We start from the raw sequence: 19,715 nt of genomic DNA, 5'->3' as shown, positions 1-19,715 counted from the left end.
TAAGTTGCAAAGTGGATTTGGCTCATTAGTAGGAGGAGCAAGTATTTATTGCAAGTACATTGGAAAAAGCATGTCTTACCAGTTTTTAACTGGGCTGTTGAATTAATAGTGCCAGATCAGATTCACCTCTGGCTGCTGCGGTAATGCTGAGCGAGTAACCTGGCTCATACTGGGCTGAATCAGTCAGAAGTGAAGTCTGCAGAGCAAAGAGCTTGGGGTTTCATGAGTAAAATGACACAGATGGAGACCCAAGTTAAAGGGGCTTTTCAGTTTTGCCACTGCACTGCCAAAAATGTCTGACCGAATGGTGATGTTTTACAAATTAATCTTGCGTGGAGATCCCAGGACTGGGATTTCACTGGGATTTCCCACAGACAGGCGAATGAACCAGGATGCCTCCGAAGGCCTGCACTACAAAGAGGTCTTTCTAGAGCTGATCCAGGGAAAACTAGTGGACGTGGGTAGCTGTCACCTGGAAAAGATCCAGGGCTTAAAGCTGAAGCACCTTATTTCCCAGCGTATAGACTGAAGCTGTGAGTAGTTGCCTATTCAGATCTCATGGTCCCCCCCCATCATTACACCTGTGCCATTCAAAAGGTCTGCAGTGACATTTGAATATAGATTAGCCTGGATGCTACAGTATCTGAAAATCATCGAAATTATGCCTGTGGTGTAAATTAGAGGCAGTTGTCACCAGAGGCAGAAATCAAGGTGAACAGTGCAGGTCAGAGTGAGGGGAAAGCCCAAGTAGCACGATGAGAAAATTTACAAGACTGAATTGTTTTACAGCTGAAAACAAACCCAGGAGTTTTGTATGGTCCTGCAGACAGGATTTATCGTTAAAAATCAATTGTGCTTTCATTGAAAATCCCAGGTGACTGTATTCACTTGCAATTTTCCAATCAAAACGAACCTCAGCCTAACTACACAGTAAAGCTTGGGCTGTTGTGGAGCTGTCATCATCTAACTGAAATAAATTATTATATTCAAGTGGCTTGAATATGCTTGGTAGCATTTGGGTACATGAGCATCTACCTAATTCTGTGTGTTTCAAATATATAGTTGGTAAAGTCTAAAAGCTACAAATCAGTTTAGTTTTCCTGAGTAAGAATTCAGTGCTCATAAATGGAAACGGGCTTTCTGCCTCCTGTTACATGGCAGGTCCTGATGAAAACCTTTGCCATGAGGAACGAGTTAGACTAAGGGTGCTAGGTCATGAGGTGGCAGCGACAAGTAGAACCAATATTCTGTCTCCCCATCTGGTCCCAGCCTTGCCCAGCACTCAGCACACTAATGCTGTGTTTCTGCAGACACACAAGTTTGCCACAGTTAGAAAGGTGTTTGTGACTTCATAGGAATCATTTACGTCTTGACCTGCCTTTTGAATGGAACTTACCTTCAGTTATGGATCCCAACTTACATGCAGAACCTGTCTGGCAGAGTGTAGATGTGATGCTTATGGGGTAAGGAACGTGTGAGGTCCACAGCTCAGGGTGCAGTTTTTTTGTGAGCAGTATGGCTCTTTCCAGGCACAGCATCCTCCAGTGCTGGAGGCCCTTTCAATGCTATGGAAAGCAAGACACGCTTCGTGCTCTCTTGTGGATACTCAACTTTTGCTCTTTATTTTATCACCTCTTTCATCTAAAATGAAAGGTATTTCTCAGTTTATGAGAAAACAGTAATTCCCTGTGTTTTAATGAAAAGCACACCAGCCCCTTCTGTGATTTCTGTTGTCTTTACACCAGTGTAGTGTATGACAGGGTGAAATACCTTTGAGATTACTTAGTGTAGTCTGCACCACAGATAGATACAAAGCTGTATACATACAGATACACAAATATAGATACACATATAGCTGGATTCAAAGCAGTGATAGATACTGATACAAGGCAATCAGTCATCAGTATTTTCCAAATCTCTACTCCCAAATAAATTGGAGCTTATGTGAATTATTCCATTACAATGCATAGGTATACGTGCACTGATATAAAAATATTATCTCTTTGATAGAAGCCTCTTCCTCATAGACCCCATTAATCAAACCCTAAATTTACAGTAGCATTTGGTTTGGCTGTTCCCTTTCAGTACATTCATTTCTAAATTATCACCAAGTTAATCATGTACTGTGCTTTAACCAACTGCTGTTTGGTGAAACATTCTGGTTCCTCTCCATTACGCTGAACGTTAGTTATGAAGGCACAGTTCAAGGCTCTGTTTAGCCTGAATCTGTCCTGAACCTAATTGGAGTCAGCTCGATTCTTCCTTGTTAAATGGGTCAGTCCCACAGAAAAAAACATCAGATGTAATCTTGAGATTGCAAAAAAACCATAAAATAGAGAAAGTAGAAAGAAGATAATTTTATTTCTCTTCATTGATACCTGCCTGGTGGTTAAAAGAAAGATTAAAATGAGGTCATTAAACTTCCCTTAGAGACAAAACCCAGACCTCGGTGGTAATGTGATTAATCAAATACAAAAGTGAAGCTACCCTGAATGAATAACTCATTTTTATAAAATATCTAATTACTGAAATGTCGTCTGCTACAGAAAAAGAAAGGGAGGGGGAGAAATTAATTGCAATAACAATTCAAGAAGATAAAGTTTTTCTGAATTAGGTCTACACAAGAAGCTAAATTGAGTTGATTAAGTAATTTTGGTTTCAGGAACACCCTTGATGGAAGTTAGTAGTAATGAATTTTTCAGAGCTCAGAGTTTAAAATTGCCAAAGACTGTGGTTTAAAAAATGGAAATGATAGTTTCAGTGCAGGTTTCAATGTTGTCACCAACAAAAAAAAAAACACCCCAGCCTTTATTGGTCTCTTTCAAATTATACACATGTACTGCTTGGTGTAAAGTCAAGAATAATAAAACCCCCTCTCTGGATGCTGGAGAGCGCAGTGTCAGCCAGTTGCAGCTACAGCACCACATGGAGGTAGAGCTTGGAACACTGTTCCTGCCCTGCCCCACTCCATGGAGGGGTGGAAATCCAGCAGTAATGGCACAGCCTCCCTGCCTGTGTACCTCACCCACCTGCACTGCACAGCACGATGCTCTCCTTCCTTTACAGTGCTTGTAGGTAGCTGTCGGTAGCAGGGTTGAGCGGCACGTGTGTGTCTGTCTCCAACATCATCATGATGAGTAATAATTTGCTTTGGTGTTTGATTTTTCTAGCCTGATGTTTGCTGGTTTATGCAGTCATGTTAATGTTATTGAGATTGGCATCTGTGTGCTGGCAAGACCACCCGTGACCCCCACAGGGTGACAGCCCCTATCAGCCACCTTTTGCCTCAAGCCGTTTGGTTTGCTGTATCCAGTGGTGCTGTGTCTCGTTTAGCAAGGGCTTCTCTCACCTTCTTCCCTGCATGTGGGATATGGAGGCACAGAGTGTAGTCCACATCCCACACCATGCCTTCCATCATGCCATCAAAACAAGGTGTGACACAGCCAGGTCTCGCTGACAAAATCTCCATAGGTGTACAGATACCTGGTACAGGTACCCTGGATACAGGATCTATGGTCCCCACCACTGATTAGACACAGTTCTCATAATCTGTGGTGGGTCAGTCAAGCTACAGTTTCAAGGCTGAATCAGACATCATCGCTCTCTTACATCCCCGCACCAGAATTCCCTTTCTAAAATGTATCCAGCTGTAGCATTTCATTCAAATCTAAATTATTTTGTTCTAGATTATGTTCCTCTTCCTGCTTTTGGATGCACAGTAAACATCCTATTGTGCCTCCTGTACCCCAACCTGGCCTTGGTCAACCCGATTTGGCTGTCAGGATGCCCCACCCAGCCCTTCCCAGAGGGCACTGACGTGGGCCTGAGAAATTTAAATACATTTTTCACTCCATTATCTCAAGGCATGGAAATAAATCCCCTTGTGAAGTTGGCTAACTTCCTTGGGTCAGCAGGCTTTTAATTCCTCGATACTCCCCTTGACTTACAAACAGGTGCTTCCAAGGGATGTCATTTTAAGAGGATATGTACCTGGAATTTCATTAAGCACCTTTCTCCTACAAAATCTTTAGTGACATACTGGGGAGGAGGGAGAGGAGATTTAGCAAAGGATTTGGCAGTGCTCTGAGTTTTCTCTTATCAAATCTTTCTAACTGTCCAGGATGTCTTAATGCTTCCCGATCGGAGAAGAAAGGGTCAGAACACAGAAAACAGCCAGAATTAAAATCAGATAGGATGGCTAAAGGGTTTCAGAGGGGTTTTTTTGAACATGGTAGAGCTTTTTCAAATTGTTCAGCTTAGTGCAGTCATGTGGTTTTGGGTTTTGTTTTTTTTTTTTAAATAAGAGAAGAAATAGTAGTATTTTCCTTTCTGAATCTGCAAGTGACTCCCTCTTTTCTTTGGACAAATCTCCCATTCCTTCCTGCCTTTCTCTTCTCTGCTATACGTGCTTTCACTTCTGTATGGTAAGCAGAGTGTGGCTCACTCCCTTGCTGTCGGTGAGAAGGCTCTTTCTCATGGCAAGGCTGATGAATTACCCAGCTTTGTCTTGGTCTGCACTCTCTGCTCCAAATTACTGTAAGCAGGCAGAGCATGCGCTTACCATAATGCTGGATGTTAGGGACTCCATCTGAAGGGGAGCTCAGAAGGCAGGTCTCTGTCTGCTTCAGGGCAGCAGTGCACTGTCCAGCTTAATCTGCAGACTGAAGGGTCTCCTCTGCATCCTCACAGGGAGACCATGCCCCACTCCCCATTCCCTTCCCATAGAGACCACAGCACAGGGGCTGCAGCAGCAGGTGGGGCACCCAAAACTCACCCCACGTTGCCGTTATATTTTATGCAGCAGTAAGGACATAAAAAATGGGCCATTGTGACACCAGCTCAGAAAATCACATCTCTAAAGCACAGCAGCAGCACTTTTAGAATAAAACACATGCTTCAGTGCTTTTCTCCTGCAAGGATGTGCTGTCCAGTTGGGAATCCTGTTTATGACCAGACCCTGGGGGTTTTCTGAGCACCTGATTGTGGTGTTCAAATCCAGTCATTAAAAAAATAAATCCCCCAGTGTGCTAATTTTGAGACTAATCTGAAAACAACAGAGATTTCAATTGCAGTGCAGGGGAGGTTTCAGCAGGAGTCAGCATGCAGGCTGGCTGGGCTGTGCTATGCAGGAAACTTGTTAAAAATCTCAATACCAGGATTAGACCATGCATAGAGAAATTCAGTTTCAGTACTCTGAAAATTCTCCCTTTCCCAAATATCCATCCTCACATCCCAAAGGCACCTGAGCAGCTTTTTATATGCTTTAAAATCTGGGGGAAAAAAAAAAATAAATTAAAATCTCATTATGAGAAGTGGGCAGTTAATAAGAAAATTCTAAACCAGACTTATCAGCTTAAGGCCCTTCTTTATGAAACTTTATTACAGGTGCCTGAATTGAAACATCCTCTTCTATACACAGCTCACCGCGAAATACGGAGTCAGACCTGGGGAGGGTGTTTTGTTCACTTTGGAGCTGAACTCTGTCACACGATTTTTGTCAGGCTGATTTACATGTAAATTGGGTTAAAAAAAAAAAGATGTTTTTTAAGTTTTGGTCACAACTGCGTGGCTACTTGCTTTGCAGTTTGAAGAAAGGGAAAGCTTGATGTTCCAACAAATGAATTAATTACACCCACTTGTAAGGAAAATGGGTTTTTTGAGGAGTTAAGGGTGAGTGACACAGCTGGCACGCTGGAAAGCTCTCCTCCTGCCACGCTGGGTGATGCACAGCTTGGGCGATTCAGGAAGGTCAGCGTGTGGAGCCGCTGTTGGCCTTCGTGGCGGTGAAGCTTTACAGCCAGTGGTTCTTCTGGCCTGGTCTTCCCCAGCTCTGCAAACCTGTTCAGGTTCCTTAGTTGAAGCCAAGACAGAGCAGAGCCTGGGGAAGAGCTGTGCTGGGGATCCGGCTCATTCCCGACGTGTGGTTCTCTGCCAGCCATCCTTTCAGGGAGCTGGGATCACAGGTCTACATGGCGATGTGATAGAGGTGGTAGACTCACCCAGGCTGACCAGATGGATTTATCAAGTAGCACATGTATTAATGATGTTCTAGGGATCCTGTACCAACCCAGGTGGTGGAGGGCAGGACCAGGACACGGCTCCAGCACCAGCTCCCCACCTGCCTCAGGTGATGCAGGCAAGTCACTTAGCCTTCGTTCTGTGGCTGAAGGGAAGCATGGGGCTGTCACCTGGTGTAAAGCAAGCATGTATCTGTGTAAGAGTGTTTTATTATATAAATCTATATAGATAAATTATATTTTTTTTTGTAAGAACTAGACTCTGTAGGCAGTTCCAGCTGTTTTAAAATCTATGCCTCCATTTAAAAGATAGCATTACTAATTACACCTGACAATCAAATAATCTGCAGAAAGGTATCAGGTACCTTTTCCTGCTGTTCATTCTGTAGGCAAGAAACAAAGGCATGTTAGACAAGAGAGCAAATGAAATGTTCAAAGGATTCTTGTCTAAAACTGGAAAATAGGAGGCTTGTGCTATCAGATCAGAATTTTAACATACACTGTTTCTACTGGCTCCCGAGATAAAATCTTTTATTGTTGAGTATAACCATTGTTAAAGGTCACTGTTGCAAAGGCTACATCATTTAGACGAGATGAGATCCCATTTTGGATAAATTCACAATTTTTCTTCCTAACAAGGAGATAGTATCAGGATTTGAATGTACAAGAGTGCCAGGTTACAGATTAAAGGCTTTTGTGTTCTGGAAACCACACTATGCCAGATTTCATGAGTTTCAGTGAGACGTGCAAGTCCCCAAAGTCAAGTAGGTTGATTAAAGTGGGTCTTTATAGCCTTTGAAATACAGATAAAGTACAACTTTCCTACACGGGGTTAATGTAGAATTTTTTTTCCTTGACAAGGCTATATGCCTTTCCAAGGACATAATTTTAATCTCTTTTTAAACCTTTCATATGGACGTTGTAAAAAGCTCCTTTGTGTTGTAATGCATTTTTATAAAATATCTAAATTTCTATGCAAACTTCAAACCTCGTTTCATAAGATATATTTATCTGGAAATGGTTATCTTGCAGCAGAATAGTGTCTTGTGTCATCATTTCTCTGGCATCTTTTCATACTGTCACAAGAACGTAACATCTGATAATGGAAAAAAATTAGTGCTCATTGTCAGATGTGCAAACTTCTCTTTTTAATATCCTTTTACCATTACGTGCTCTTGTCTCTGAACTTCTGGCAAGTACTCGAAGAGTCTTTGAACCAAGGTGAAACCTGCATGTTCCTTTTTCACGCCAGAGAATCTGAAACAAGAGGGTTTTCTTCTGCTGCTTCTGAAAAAAATGGGTATTGCTTTCTTCTCCTCTGCTCCTCCTCTGTCTTCGTATTCAAAGAGTGAATCTTGTCATTTAACCCAAAAGTAGCCGTTACTTGCGATGCTAAAAACATACCAGTAAAAGCAAAGTGTAAAGCCAGTGGCTGCCACCAGCTGCCAGGATGTGATTGAAATTCTGCACCCCATCATAAGATCAGCTTCAAAATTGTAAATATTTAGGACTTGCTTTTATTTTTCACACTCATCCAGCAGAAGTTAAACCAGCACGTTGCAACCACGCTGAACATTGTTCATCATTGCTTGTAGAAGCTCCCAGTAAACAAGTGGATGGTCTTGGCTGCACCACACCATGCGTAGACCTGTGAGAGCTCCTTTGCAGGCAGGGAAGGCATTTTAATAGCACAACCCACTGAAGATAAAGGCAAAACTTCCAAAGCATCCTTTAAAAAGTTGGGGAGATAGTTGTCATGTGCTTCCCTCTGCTTGGCTGGGCAAGGTTGACTTCTGCCTGACTGCGACAAGCCGGTGCCTGCAGCTGAGCAGTTCACTTCTGAATGAGCACCATGACAGCTGGGCCTCGTACCAGCAGAGCAAAACTGTGAGCTGGCAAGAGAGCGTCAGGCTTTATAGATAATGTTTTGGGAAGCATTTGCCACATGGCATATAACTAGTCTGAAGTATGATGCGCGTGTACGTGGATTGACTGTGGAGTAGATCCAAGCGAACGTGAAGTTGGAGCAGGGATGCTGCAGTGCAGGGGATGTTGTGGGCATGAGCCTGAAAAAAACAGTGGGAAAGAAAGAGGCTTATGTAGGGGTTGCTAGCTGGTGCACTGCAGAGCAGGGGTGACATGGGCTGCCTCAGGAAAAAGTGAGGACATAGGTGCTTGGAGGGTGGTCATCATACAAAACCACACTGAAGTGAGTTGCTCTTCAATAAAACATGAATAAGAAATGAGCATTTCAAAATCAGATTTACACCCAAAATGGATGGCTTTATGGAGATTTAGTGGGGATCCGAGTGAGCTCATGGTTGCTGCTATACACCAGGAATGCTGGAGCAAGGATCTGGAGGTCTTTGTTTGACTGGCACGGGAGCCACGTCTGACCTGTACGGCGTGGAGGGGGTGGGATAACTTACAGACCTAGTACAGTCATCCGTACAGCAAACTATATTGGAAATTAAAGGTCAGAGAATTGATAGTAAGGCTTAAGAAAACAGCAATTAGGCTGCTAGGAAGAAAAGCTAAATAACCGGTAGTAGGAGTCGGGGGGGGTGGGGGGGGAGAAGATTATTGATCTAAATATCAAGTTGGCAGATACACAGAGTACAATCTAGAGGTTTTTTTACACCTCTGGGCTTACTCAACCCCCACAATAAAAAATGCAGGCCTATAAAGATGGAATAAGAAGCAATCAATTAGGATGGCATTTGCTTGTTTCCATGCTGCAGCTGGGCAGGCACATCACAATTAATGATTTATTAGGAGATTTTGGTCCTTTTTTTCCTGGGGTATTTTTTTTCCTTTTTACACAGATTGCTGCAGCCAGACCACAGTTGTTTATTAATTTGCCTGCTATTTAAGAGTCATGGTTAAATCTCAGGCAGAAAAGATAAACTGTTATCTCGCATGCCAGCATTTAGTTGGGAGTATGTCCTCCAGCGTGCAGGAGCTGTGGGTTGGGATCCAGGCTGGGTGCCTGCACACACCCTTTGTCTGGGAAATGCAGCACCCTCTGTGCAGTGGGTTCCCCTGCTACACGTCACATCATATCCAGAGCTTGCTGTGTAACAGGGCAGCAGAAAGTGGTGAGAGGTGGGACACCCCACGTGTACTCACTCTTGTTTAAGCATCTCTGGACCTTGGGGACCTGGAGAGAGGATGCAGCTTGCCATAGCTGTTAGAGGAAGGGCTGGAGTCTCATAAGAGGACTAAGATGCCCTTATACTTTAATCCATAGCTATAGGTTGTAAAATGCTCTATTTCTCTAGGCAGTTCAGCCTTCATAAGCTGCTTCTGCCTGTAACAAATGTTGCATCATCATTAGCAAGTCTTGGAGACAACACTAAAATCTTTCCTGCAGACATTCAGGAGAACAAGTCATTACTTTCACAGCTTTTTAGCAAAACCAGCTAGAAGAAAAGGAAGAACACTGGAAAAAAAAAAAAAAAAAAAAGGAACTCCTTTTAGAAAGAAGCCTGAATAATTATCTTTGCATTCATCCATCTCAATTCCACACCTCCTGAGGAGTGGCTGCAGTGAGCTAATTGGTTTTACTCTGCTGTGCGTGGCTTTGCCGCCCAGACTCCAGATTTATTGCACAAAGTCAAGTCATTGTGTGAATTCCCTGTTTGTCCCTGCACATCAATCCCTTTCTCCAGCACACTGATATTTGTGTGTGTGTGTTTATATGCCATCAGGTACTGAGTGAGGTGGAAGAGATACTCTGGGATTACCTGCTTTTAGTATAATCTGATGCAACCTGAAAATCAGAATGAATTTCATCAAGGGACTACTTCAGGCAGGCCAGCTCCAGAGGAATGGGAGAAGGACTTTTGCCAGCACAGGCTTTTATGGGAGGGGGGAGAAAAAAGGCCCCACAGAATTTATAGATTTGAGAATGTGCCAGGTTCAGAGCAAATCCTTATCTGAGAGAGTGTTACAATCAGCCATAGAAATTCTTGTGAATGGTCTTTAAAAAAGCACTCTGGAAATTAAGGACTTCAAATGCAACAATTGAAAGTGAAGGTAAATGAATTACAGGGGAATATGAGTACACGCTGCACGTACAGGTCAAGCACTGCTTTATCAGCCTTGTGTTTACTCCAGCAGCTCCTCTGTTGCCCATTGTTTTACCTTGTTTGAATAGATATGCTTCTCTTTATTTGAAAATCAATTGTAATTGTATGAAAGAAAGCTTACAGCATGGGGAATGCTGCAAAGGAGCACAGTGAAAGATGGCATTGTTCATTATCCTAAATTACTCCAGGATAGGGAGAGAATGACATTAAAGTGTGGGTAGCTTTGAGCTGCCATCCTTCCTTCAGCAGGTCTAATTTAATGTCATTACTTAATTTTATTAAAGGTAAAGACAAGTGTGGACAGTACATGTTACAGTGTTTACTTATAATAATGATAGTGGAGGAGTGTTAGAGGGAGGAAAGGCAGGCTACGCTTTGGATTCCCAGTAGTTGCTCATCTGTAGCTGATGGAAGTTGTTCTGTTCTTTATGACGCATCTCTCCAAGGTTTGCTTCTTACCCTCAATAGCTTTGGGTGGCTTCTTTGATTCCAGTGAAGGTACTCTCCTCTCATCAAAAAAAGAACTAGCTTTCTAAGTGTAGTAGACAATATCCATAGTATCATTCCCTAACTGTACCCAATAGGTATCAACAACAACTGGATGAACTCCTGGATTGCTCAGTACATGCCAGGCACTGAGGTTTTTACCCTAATGGAGAAGCTTTATTGACTGTTGCAATCTTCCTCCCAGCTTTATACTGAGATGTACTTGTGTATTTATCATTTGAAATACACCTCATGTTTTTAAAATACGTCTTGTAGTAAACAAGATCACAGATGTCGTGATGGCTTTCACGGAAGCTGACTCTGTTGGTGACTGCGTGGGATTTTTCCATGCAACCCATTGGCGGCATCTGGGTGATGATCTGCTAGAGGTGCCCAGCACCCTGTAGGACTGACCCTCTTACAGGTCTTAAATGCAGCTGAGAGCTTGCTCTCAAGTTAATTCTGTTTGGTTCTGTAAAGCATAAGCCTGGTAGTAATGGACAAAGAACCCATGGTCCTAGGTCACGGGTTTGAGATGGTTGCACAAAGTGCTTAGCTCCTTTGAAATTACAATACGACACTTTGATGTTAGCAGTGCAGCCATCTCCTAAAGAGACTGGGGGCTAATCAACTTGTCATTGCTGGCATGCCATACAACATTAATTTAATGTAATGGGCGATAACTAGTGTGGATTTAGTAAAAGACGATCCTGCTTAACTAATCTCCTTGAGTTCTTTTGAGCAGGTTTCAGACAAGGTTGATAATAGGAGTGTACATATGACATAATCTAATGGATTTTTCAAGAGGCTTTTGATAAATTTCCATATGATATTTCCCTTGCTAACACTGTGCGCCGCAGGGATTCCAAATTGGGCAAGAGAATGGGTAAAAAATGAGTAAAATAATGGGAAATAAAGGGAAAAGAAGAGCTGTAGCATATAATGGGACTAGAACTATCCCACACCTTCACGTTTTTCTTCCCTACCGCTCAGCAGGGCTGGAAAGAGATGTGTTGTGGTTTAACCCAACCGACAGCTAAAACAGCTACATAGCCATTCACTCATTTTCCCCAGTGGGATGGGGGAGAGAATCAGGGAAAAAATGGTAAAACTCGTGGGCAGAGATAAAGGCAGTTTAATACAACAGAGGAAGAGGGCAATAATAACAACAACAAGAGAATATTCAAAACAAGAGAATATTCAAAACAAGTGATGCACAGAACAATTGCTTACCACCCAGCTAGTTCCCAAGCTGCAGTCTCAACCCTTGTCCAGCTTCCTCCCAGTTACATATGGAGCACAATGTCATACGGTGTGGAATATCCCTTTGGCCAGGTGGTATCAGCTGTCCTGGCTGTGGAAGAAAACTAAATCTATCCCAGCCAAAGTGGGGTGAGATGCCACCTACATTCACTAACAAAAACTTGTCTGGGACAGGTACATAACAGAAAAGGCAGCAAAATGTTGTTCAGGATACCCCTGAAGGGCAAAGGTAAGTTCATGTTAATGTAAGGCAGATGGAATATTTTTGCTGTCAGTGGTGGAATAACATATACTAAATATAAGCACGTGTAGCTGAAAGACTTGAATGGATGGGTATAGGTTAGGGGCGGAAAGGGACTCTTGTGCTAACAAAGGAATGATTTATTATCATTTACATAACCTGGCATTTGTGCACACCAAAGGCCAGATTTTCAGTGCTCCTGCAGTTTGGGGCCAGGATTTCGGTTGCAGACTCAGAGCCAGCCGCTCCCATTGTTTCCCCAGTGTTTAATTTGCCATATGTCAATCAGAGTGTTGATTTGCAAGTGCTGCTAATAGGCGATGCTGAGAGATGAGGACAGTAGAAAATTTGGGAATGTGTCTTACTGGCAGCTTTTGAGCCCCGAGTGCTGGAAGTACTGACAGGCCAGGCTGCCTGATCAGCCCTGTGATAAATCAGGGACTGGAAAGCAGAAAAGAATGCAGCTAATGCATCAGAATATGCCTGAACTGGACATGCTCCATGAAAATCAGTGCTAAATGAGAGAATTAAGCACCAGGAAAGGCTATGGGAAAATCACAAGAAACACTTTAAATAATGAGACAAAATCAAATCAAGGACAAGAAAGAAAAGGAAATAAAATCACTGAAGAAGCAATAAAATGCTATCACTGAAATCTGAGTGAGGCAAAATACCTCAGGTTAAAGGAACATTGTCATCCTAAAAAAATGCTGGTTTTAGCCTGCTGATTTTACCTGCTGTTGACAATTAACTCTCTGATTGCTGTGACTGAATGAGAATATCAGAAATGAACAAAACCTGTTCACTTCGAGCACTTGCTGAAGCTTGGGCAGTGTCTGGGGTGACGATAGTGGGTTTGTTCTCCTTTGGGCTGAGAAGTGAGACTGGACCTGGAAAGGCTTGGGAAACTGAAAACCTAGGAAAACCAGAAGTGAGAAAGGTCTGTGTTGCTCCTAACATACAACCCCATGGCCCTCTTCATGGGCACTGTTTTCCCAGTGGGTGTGCTGATGTAGGGGAGAGGGGAGGTAGTCGCAAGGACCCGCAGAAAGTGCCCACCCTGACCACTGCTGTCTTTTCTTCACAGTATTCAGGAGAAGTTCCTGAGAACAGAGTGGAGGTCGTGGTGGCAAATCTGACAGTGATGGACCGGGACCAGCCTCACTCCCCCAACTGGAATGCCATCTACCGCATTATCAGTGGGGACCCCTCTGGCCATTTCACCATCCGGACGGACCCCGTCACCAACGAAGGCATGGTAACTGTCGTGAAGGTAAGGGGGAAGCCAAAACAAATCCATATCTGTCCACCTTTCAGCTAGCTAAAACCACCAGGACTGCCAGAAGCTCATGGTTATTTTATGCCTTCTCTACCTGAGAATACAAGTGCCTGATCCTGTTGCTTCCCATCACCCTCTGTGCCAGAGTCCTAACTGTTACTTTAAGCACATACCACTGGTTCTAGGTTTCCCAGCCCAGCCCATTGTAAGCTCTGATAAACTCTGGGATGCCAAAGGCACTCCCAGCACCTGAGCCTGACCTCCTTGTTCTCCTCCTTGGCCTTTTGAGCTGTAGGAAGGAGGAGCACCTGGGCTGTGCATCCCTGCCCTGCCCAGCAGGTTGGGCCAGAGGCTGCACCTTCCCCTTTCTGAGCCAGAGAACTCCCAGTTAGCTGTGAATCAGGGAAGCCTTTCACTGCAGGGGATCAGTCAAATGCTCCTCTGTGAGCACAGGGGCTGCAGGGGAAGTTGCAGGAGGAGTGAATTTCCTGGTAACAGAAGGAAAGGAGAGATTTTCTTCATGGAGTTGCTTGGCAGAAAAAAAGTTGGAGACATTTTCCTTTGCCTAGTATCAAGCAGTAAGCACACAGTGTGGGACAGTCCTCAGCTCAGAATAGCTCCACTCAGCTGTCAGTCGCTGCCAGGGTTAGATCAGCAGAGCATCTTATCCAAAGAATGTGAGAAGTAAGACTTTAATGTCCACCATCCCTTCTTTCCTCCATATGTTGCCTTCAGTGTTAGGAGAGCTGGAACCCTCAGGGTATCTCCCTGCAGGTATCAAATTCTGTTTCCACCCTTTGCCATGTCCAGCAACATGACTCCTTTCACTTGAGAGTTCACTGCCCACTCAGTGTGAGGCTAGCAGCCCAAGCAGCGAATGTTTCTACAGCCACTGTACACAGTCAGAACATCACTGGATCCATTCAGCACTCACAGAGTCTCTTCCCAGATTAGACACTCACAGGTGCTCCCTCTGACTACCAAAAAAGTGAAGGTGTCACAAATAGGCTCCTGCAATGTGTAGCTTCCACGCCATGCACTGTGCACAGCACCTGGAAAGGGTAATACCTGCTGTGATGGACAAAGCCTGCACCTTCTAAGTCTGTTCTTCTCTAACAAAACGTTTCAATGCCTTAGGATGAAACACTAAAGAGCAATGTGATTTAAGAATAGCTCTGCGTTGAAAAAAAGAGCCCCGCTCCCTTGTAGCTAATAAGTTGCAGTCGTTCTGAATACTTAGAGGTTGGATATTAGGAAAAATGACATCAGGGAAATGCCAGTGAGGTTACGCTGGTAGGAACGTGTGAGCTTGTAAGCTTGTCCTGTTCTCTGACCCTTAGGCTACGCGTGTGTGTCTACAGATGCCACTTTGCTGAAACTCTAAGGGAGACATCATCTTACCTGCTAGATGGTATTTCAGCGGGGTCCTTTTCTTCATTGCTCTGTAATGTTGGTTGACAGCCTTATCTGGTGCAACGTTAGAAAACCTCTTCAAGCTTAGCAGTAGTTCTAGACATATGTATATGGATGCATATGTGTATGTAAGCATAGGCATACCCATATGTATGTATTTTCTGCCTAAACAGAAAAAAATCAACAAAGTAAAATGCAACCATTTAACTTCCATTGACACCAGCAGCCAGTCTGAAATGGAGATGCCAGTGTTTTCACCAAGAGCAGGGGAGGACCCCTTATCTGTGCTGTAGCAAAATGTCCTGACTGTAGTTTAAAGGCACATCAAACTGAACAAGGGATTTACTTGATCATCAGGACTACACAAGGACTTCTGCATAATGAAGCATCCCTTATTCAGAACTGTCAGGCAAAGAGCAGGGCGGATTTGTCAAGACACCATCGATGCTGGTGTTGACTTACCACTGCTGTGCAACCCACAGTGATGGCAATGCAAAGAATCACGGGAAAATCCTGTCTCATCAAGCTGAGCTAAAGCTTGAAATTGTATCGAATGTCTTCGCTGTATAACCTCACCTGATCCTCTTGGGCACCCAGAGTTTCTTACCCTTATCATGCCAGGAGGCTTTTTGGTATATTTTCAGCAAGGAGAATGAGGGAAATTGCTTGTGATTAAATTTTCATGGTGAAGAAGGGAAGACTCTTAGGATTCCACCTTCTTTGAAATATTTTGTTCTCTGTTAATAAGTGAATATTCTTAAAGGTTGGGGGAATGTATGCATGTCAGAGCAGGTGGCCGGTCAGATCTTGTTCTTCATGCTGTGAGAGCAGTCTCTTGTTGGTTTCATCCCTGGGGTAGATCGAAAACACAGGTAAAAACTTAAGTCAAGTAATGAACCTTTTATTTACAGGCCCTTATGGCTGGGTTTCCATGTGGCTCTAAAGCCACCTACACATAGCTCCCCACTGCCACAAGCAAAGGGGTTTGCATCTGGGCTACAGCAGTCACAGAAATGGATCAGAGAAGGGCCTTTTGTGAAGAATCCCACCCCTCCACCAGCAATTTGGGGGCCAGAAATGGAGGGTCAGAAGTGCTTCCAACCCAAGAAGCCCTTGGAGCTCAGGTGATGCTCCTGGGGGCCGTTTGGCATCTGTTCTCAGCAAAGCCCCACCTGCAGCTCCAATCCAGTCACCAGAAGTGTAACATTTCCTTTTTCTGTTCATGCCTTCCCAAACTATTTCCATAACCGTGTAAGACCCTAATCTTCAAAGAAAGCCTTGATCAAGAAGCTTCCCACTCAGGTGAGACACTGCAGAGTCTGGAGACAATCTCCAGGAGCAGCAGTGACTGCCCTGTGGCAGCTGGCTAAGTAAAATGTTATTATAAACTCTGCATGGATCAGAGCTGTGAATTTATAATGGAGATGCTTTCGAAGCTTCCATTATTATTTGCCTCAACAGTAACATAAGGCAAATTTGTTCTCTGCAGTTAAAAGTACCTTAAGAAAAGGAGGAGATGTGGCAAACCCTCAACTTCGCTCTGCTGCATCCTGGTTGAAGAGGCCACTGAAGGAGTAGGGTGTGCAGCAGCACCAGGGGAGGATTCAGAGCCATTTCTGCCAGACCAGACACCAAATACCCACCAAAGGGTATCTGCAAAGGTGCTGCTTTTTAATTTCATGTCACATACTACTTGGACGTGAAATTAAAAAGCAGGTGATGGGTCCAGCACCTCCCTTGTCTCAAATGTGGTGGCTCTGTGGGTTTTCCTCCTGCTGTTGGGCTGATCAATGTGCAGCATTTTCAGAGAGATGGGTGGAGGGAGAAGGGGTTAGAGCAGTGTGAAGAACACGATGTGTGTGCTCTGTGCATTGTTATCCTCAGAGGGAGCCAGTTTTAGGGAACAGAAGTATGAACTGTTCTGGTAGAAATTGCTTATTGTGGTATGAAAGAAGTTCATGGGGTTCCAGTCCCACCAGGGACAATAGCACAAAAGCTGCCATGAAGGGCTCTTGATTTTACCTGGGTTTTTTTTCAACAAAATAAGTGAAATGGGACTCAGATGGACACAGAAGAGGAGGCAGATCGGCTCTGTCTTTCAAACTGAGCGTGGAGTACGCTGTGTCAGCACATGGCACTGATGCCTTCAGGATGGTCTGTGATCCCGGTCCAGCCCCACTCCGTGCACAACTTTTCTGCAGCCCTGGCTTGGTTGTTCACAGAAGAGAAGGAAAGAAGCTGAGTGAGCCAATCTGCATTTTTGGAGGAAAAAAAAAAACACTGTCTTGCATCAGGCCACATCATAGCAGATATGTGTGGTGAGTGTGTCCTGTGCATCATGGAGCAGGGACCCCAGTGGTTTCCTGCATCAGTTCCCCTGGAGCTGCTCAAATTGGCCCCTCCAGCTCCATCTGAGCTCCTGTAGGGAGGGAAGTGCAGACTGGCTGTGCACAAGGTTAGCAAACAGGTCAGCACCACAAAAAAAAATAATAAAAACTGGAGGGGTGTGAAAAGAAAGGGAGGAAATGCGTTACTCAGATTGTTTCAAGGCCATGAATAGTGCTTAAATAGGAACTTTTACCTTGCATCTTTTTTGAATGCAGTAGAAGTCCATGAGTCAGTGCTGGTGGGCGTACTGGGAATCTTTATGCTTCCTTTTATTTATTAAATGTTGGCCCTGCCTGTCAGGAAACCATTTAGCAATAGGAACATTTGCACTTCAATCGAATAGAGATTCCCCTGTTTTACCTTTTGCCCCTGAAAGTTGTGTCTCTCGTGTAGCCGCCTATGATTTGATTTCTCTCCTGACAATCCTGGGTGTTAAGCAGAACAGGGAAGCTGAATCTGGCTGATGTAAATCAGCACAGCCCCACTGAAGTCAGTGTAACCGTGGCATTTTACACCGTGAGAGCACACTTTGCAGACTCAGTGCCAGAGAAGGTAACAGGGAGAATGGTTACGCTTCTAAATTTATAAATCACTGCAAAGCACTTTTTAACAAGCAGAGGTGTGATCCTGCATAACTCAAGCCTCCCTGGCAGATGATTAGTGACTTCCCTCATAATAATTAGTGGGATGGTTTAGAAATTATTATTACACCGCGGTTCAGTCAGTTGTGCCAGCAAAGGCTTTTCACTCCTCCTGGCTCCACGTTGCCTTTATGTGCGCGTTGGAAAGAGGTCTGTGGCCTCCCAACAGCAGAACGTACCTGTAGGAGAGTGTAGGGGACCACGAGGCCTCTTGCAAGAGGACGAGATGTCCCACTAGAAGGACTGCCTGATGAACTGGATCAGGTTTGCTCCTTGCAACTCCAGCTTCGCTTATTAACTCACTCAAATGAAGAGCACTTCAGGTTGGTGAGTCCACACAGACTGTCCCAGTTACTCAGTCAGCAGCTTTAAATGCTAATGGCGCTGTTAGGTACCTGTCGGGTCGCTCTTACCAGGCCCGGCCTGTTGCGTTTAGAGCAGCCTGTGGTGGATTTGTCTGGTCAGTGCTCACCTAACACGGGCAGGTTCTGTTTTGGAAACCACTTAGCACGGGAACAAAATGCAGGGCAAATCCTCCCTGCTCCTTCCAATTTCTACTTTGTGGGGCTTTTTTAACTGTTTGACCCTCCGAATACTGGAAGGCCACATCCTCCACTGGATTGAAGCTGGTCTGGATTTACACCTTCAAAAGAACTGAGCTCAGGAGGAAACGAGATGAGGCAATGACTTTGATTTCATCTGCCTTCTAAATCTCGCCGCTTTCAGCTAGAAGGTAGAATTTATTCTCTGCTTGGTTCTGTACTTGCTTGTTTGTTTGTTTTAGGCAGTCGATTACGAGATGAACAGAGCTTTCATGCTGACAGTGATGGTATCAAACCAAGCTCCCCTGGCCAGCGGCATCCAGATGTCCTTCCAGTCGACAGCAGGAGTCACCATTTCAGTCACAGATGTCAACGAAGCACCGTATTTCCCAACAAACCACAAGTTAATCAGGCTGGAGGAAGGGGTGCCTATGGGGACAGTCCTGACAACGTTTTCAGCGGTGGATCCTGATCGCTTCATGCAGCAGGCAGTAAGGTGGGACACCAGGCAGCCAAGTGAGCTCCTGTACAGGCAGGGGATTTCAGCTGCAGAAGTTTGAGGAGCAAAGCAGCACAAAGCTAATCCACAAACTAACCAATGTGATAGGAGTTAAATGCTTGTAAGGGACTGGGACTTTCAGTCAAGCACTTGCAGAGTATCCTGCAAGTTTATAAGCTCATCCTTCCCCATCCAGGTAAGCCAAGCGCTGAGCAGCTGGGCCCAGGCAGGCAGGCAGAGTTGGACCCCATGTTACTGGCTTGCAGAGCGGCAGTTTGCAGCTTCAAATGCAAGCAGTCCATAGGCTTGTTACAAAGGCAGAGGTCAGGGTTGCACTGTACTGTTTTTGTCTCTGCCTTGTCAAGGATGCTGTGACCTATGTTGATCCTGCACTTTATAAACACAGAGGTTTAGAAAAAGGCATCTTTGTTATTTCTGTTCTACAGGGGAAACTGAGGCACAGAAAGGGCTAGGGTTAGATTTCCAAAGGGAATGACTGGGATTTTCAATCATGTTTTATATTGCTTCCAGAGAATATAGGAGGAGCTGTCAGCCCATTCAGAGCAAGGCTTGCTTGCCTACAAACAGCTGCTGCACAGGCTTTTAAGGTGCCATACAGTTAAATATTGGCCAAGCAGTCAAACACCCATTCATGTGCCATGGTGCTTGGTCCTTACCTGCCTAATGCCAGTGCATATGAAGCACCCCAGCAGCCCTTGCCTGCTCTGCAGCAAGTGAGATTTGTTCTGACCTTCCCTTTCCCTTCAGACCAACCACTGAACATAACCTCCTCCTTAGCTGCTTTCCCTATGGATGGAATTCAGCTGGCACCATTTCAGCCTTCTGAAAGTCACA

The 19,715-nt window shown here is 44.4% G+C and overlaps 1 protein-coding gene across 1 annotated transcript in view; it reads left to right on the top strand.

The window, feature by feature from the left end:
• The window catches only part of CDH4 (cadherin 4), a gene marked incomplete at its 5' end in the record, with an annotated part of 444,834 nt that overhangs the window by 408,384 nt on the left and 16,735 nt on the right, over positions 1-19,715 (top strand). The window contains 2 exons of the mRNA XM_084271711.1: positions 13,186-13,371; positions 18,604-18,857. Of these exons, the coding sequence (XP_084127837.1) occupies positions 13,186-13,371; positions 18,604-18,857 (440 nt within the window). The remainder of the gene's footprint in view (positions 1-13,185; positions 13,372-18,603; positions 18,858-19,715) is intronic.

Source organism: Gallinula chloropus, assembly GCF_964237585.1.
Source record: "Gallinula chloropus genome assembly, chromosome: 16".
Taxonomy (NCBI): Eukaryota; Metazoa; Chordata; class Aves; order Gruiformes; family Rallidae; genus Gallinula; species Gallinula chloropus.
This window is presented reverse-complemented; position numbering and strand designations above follow the sequence as displayed.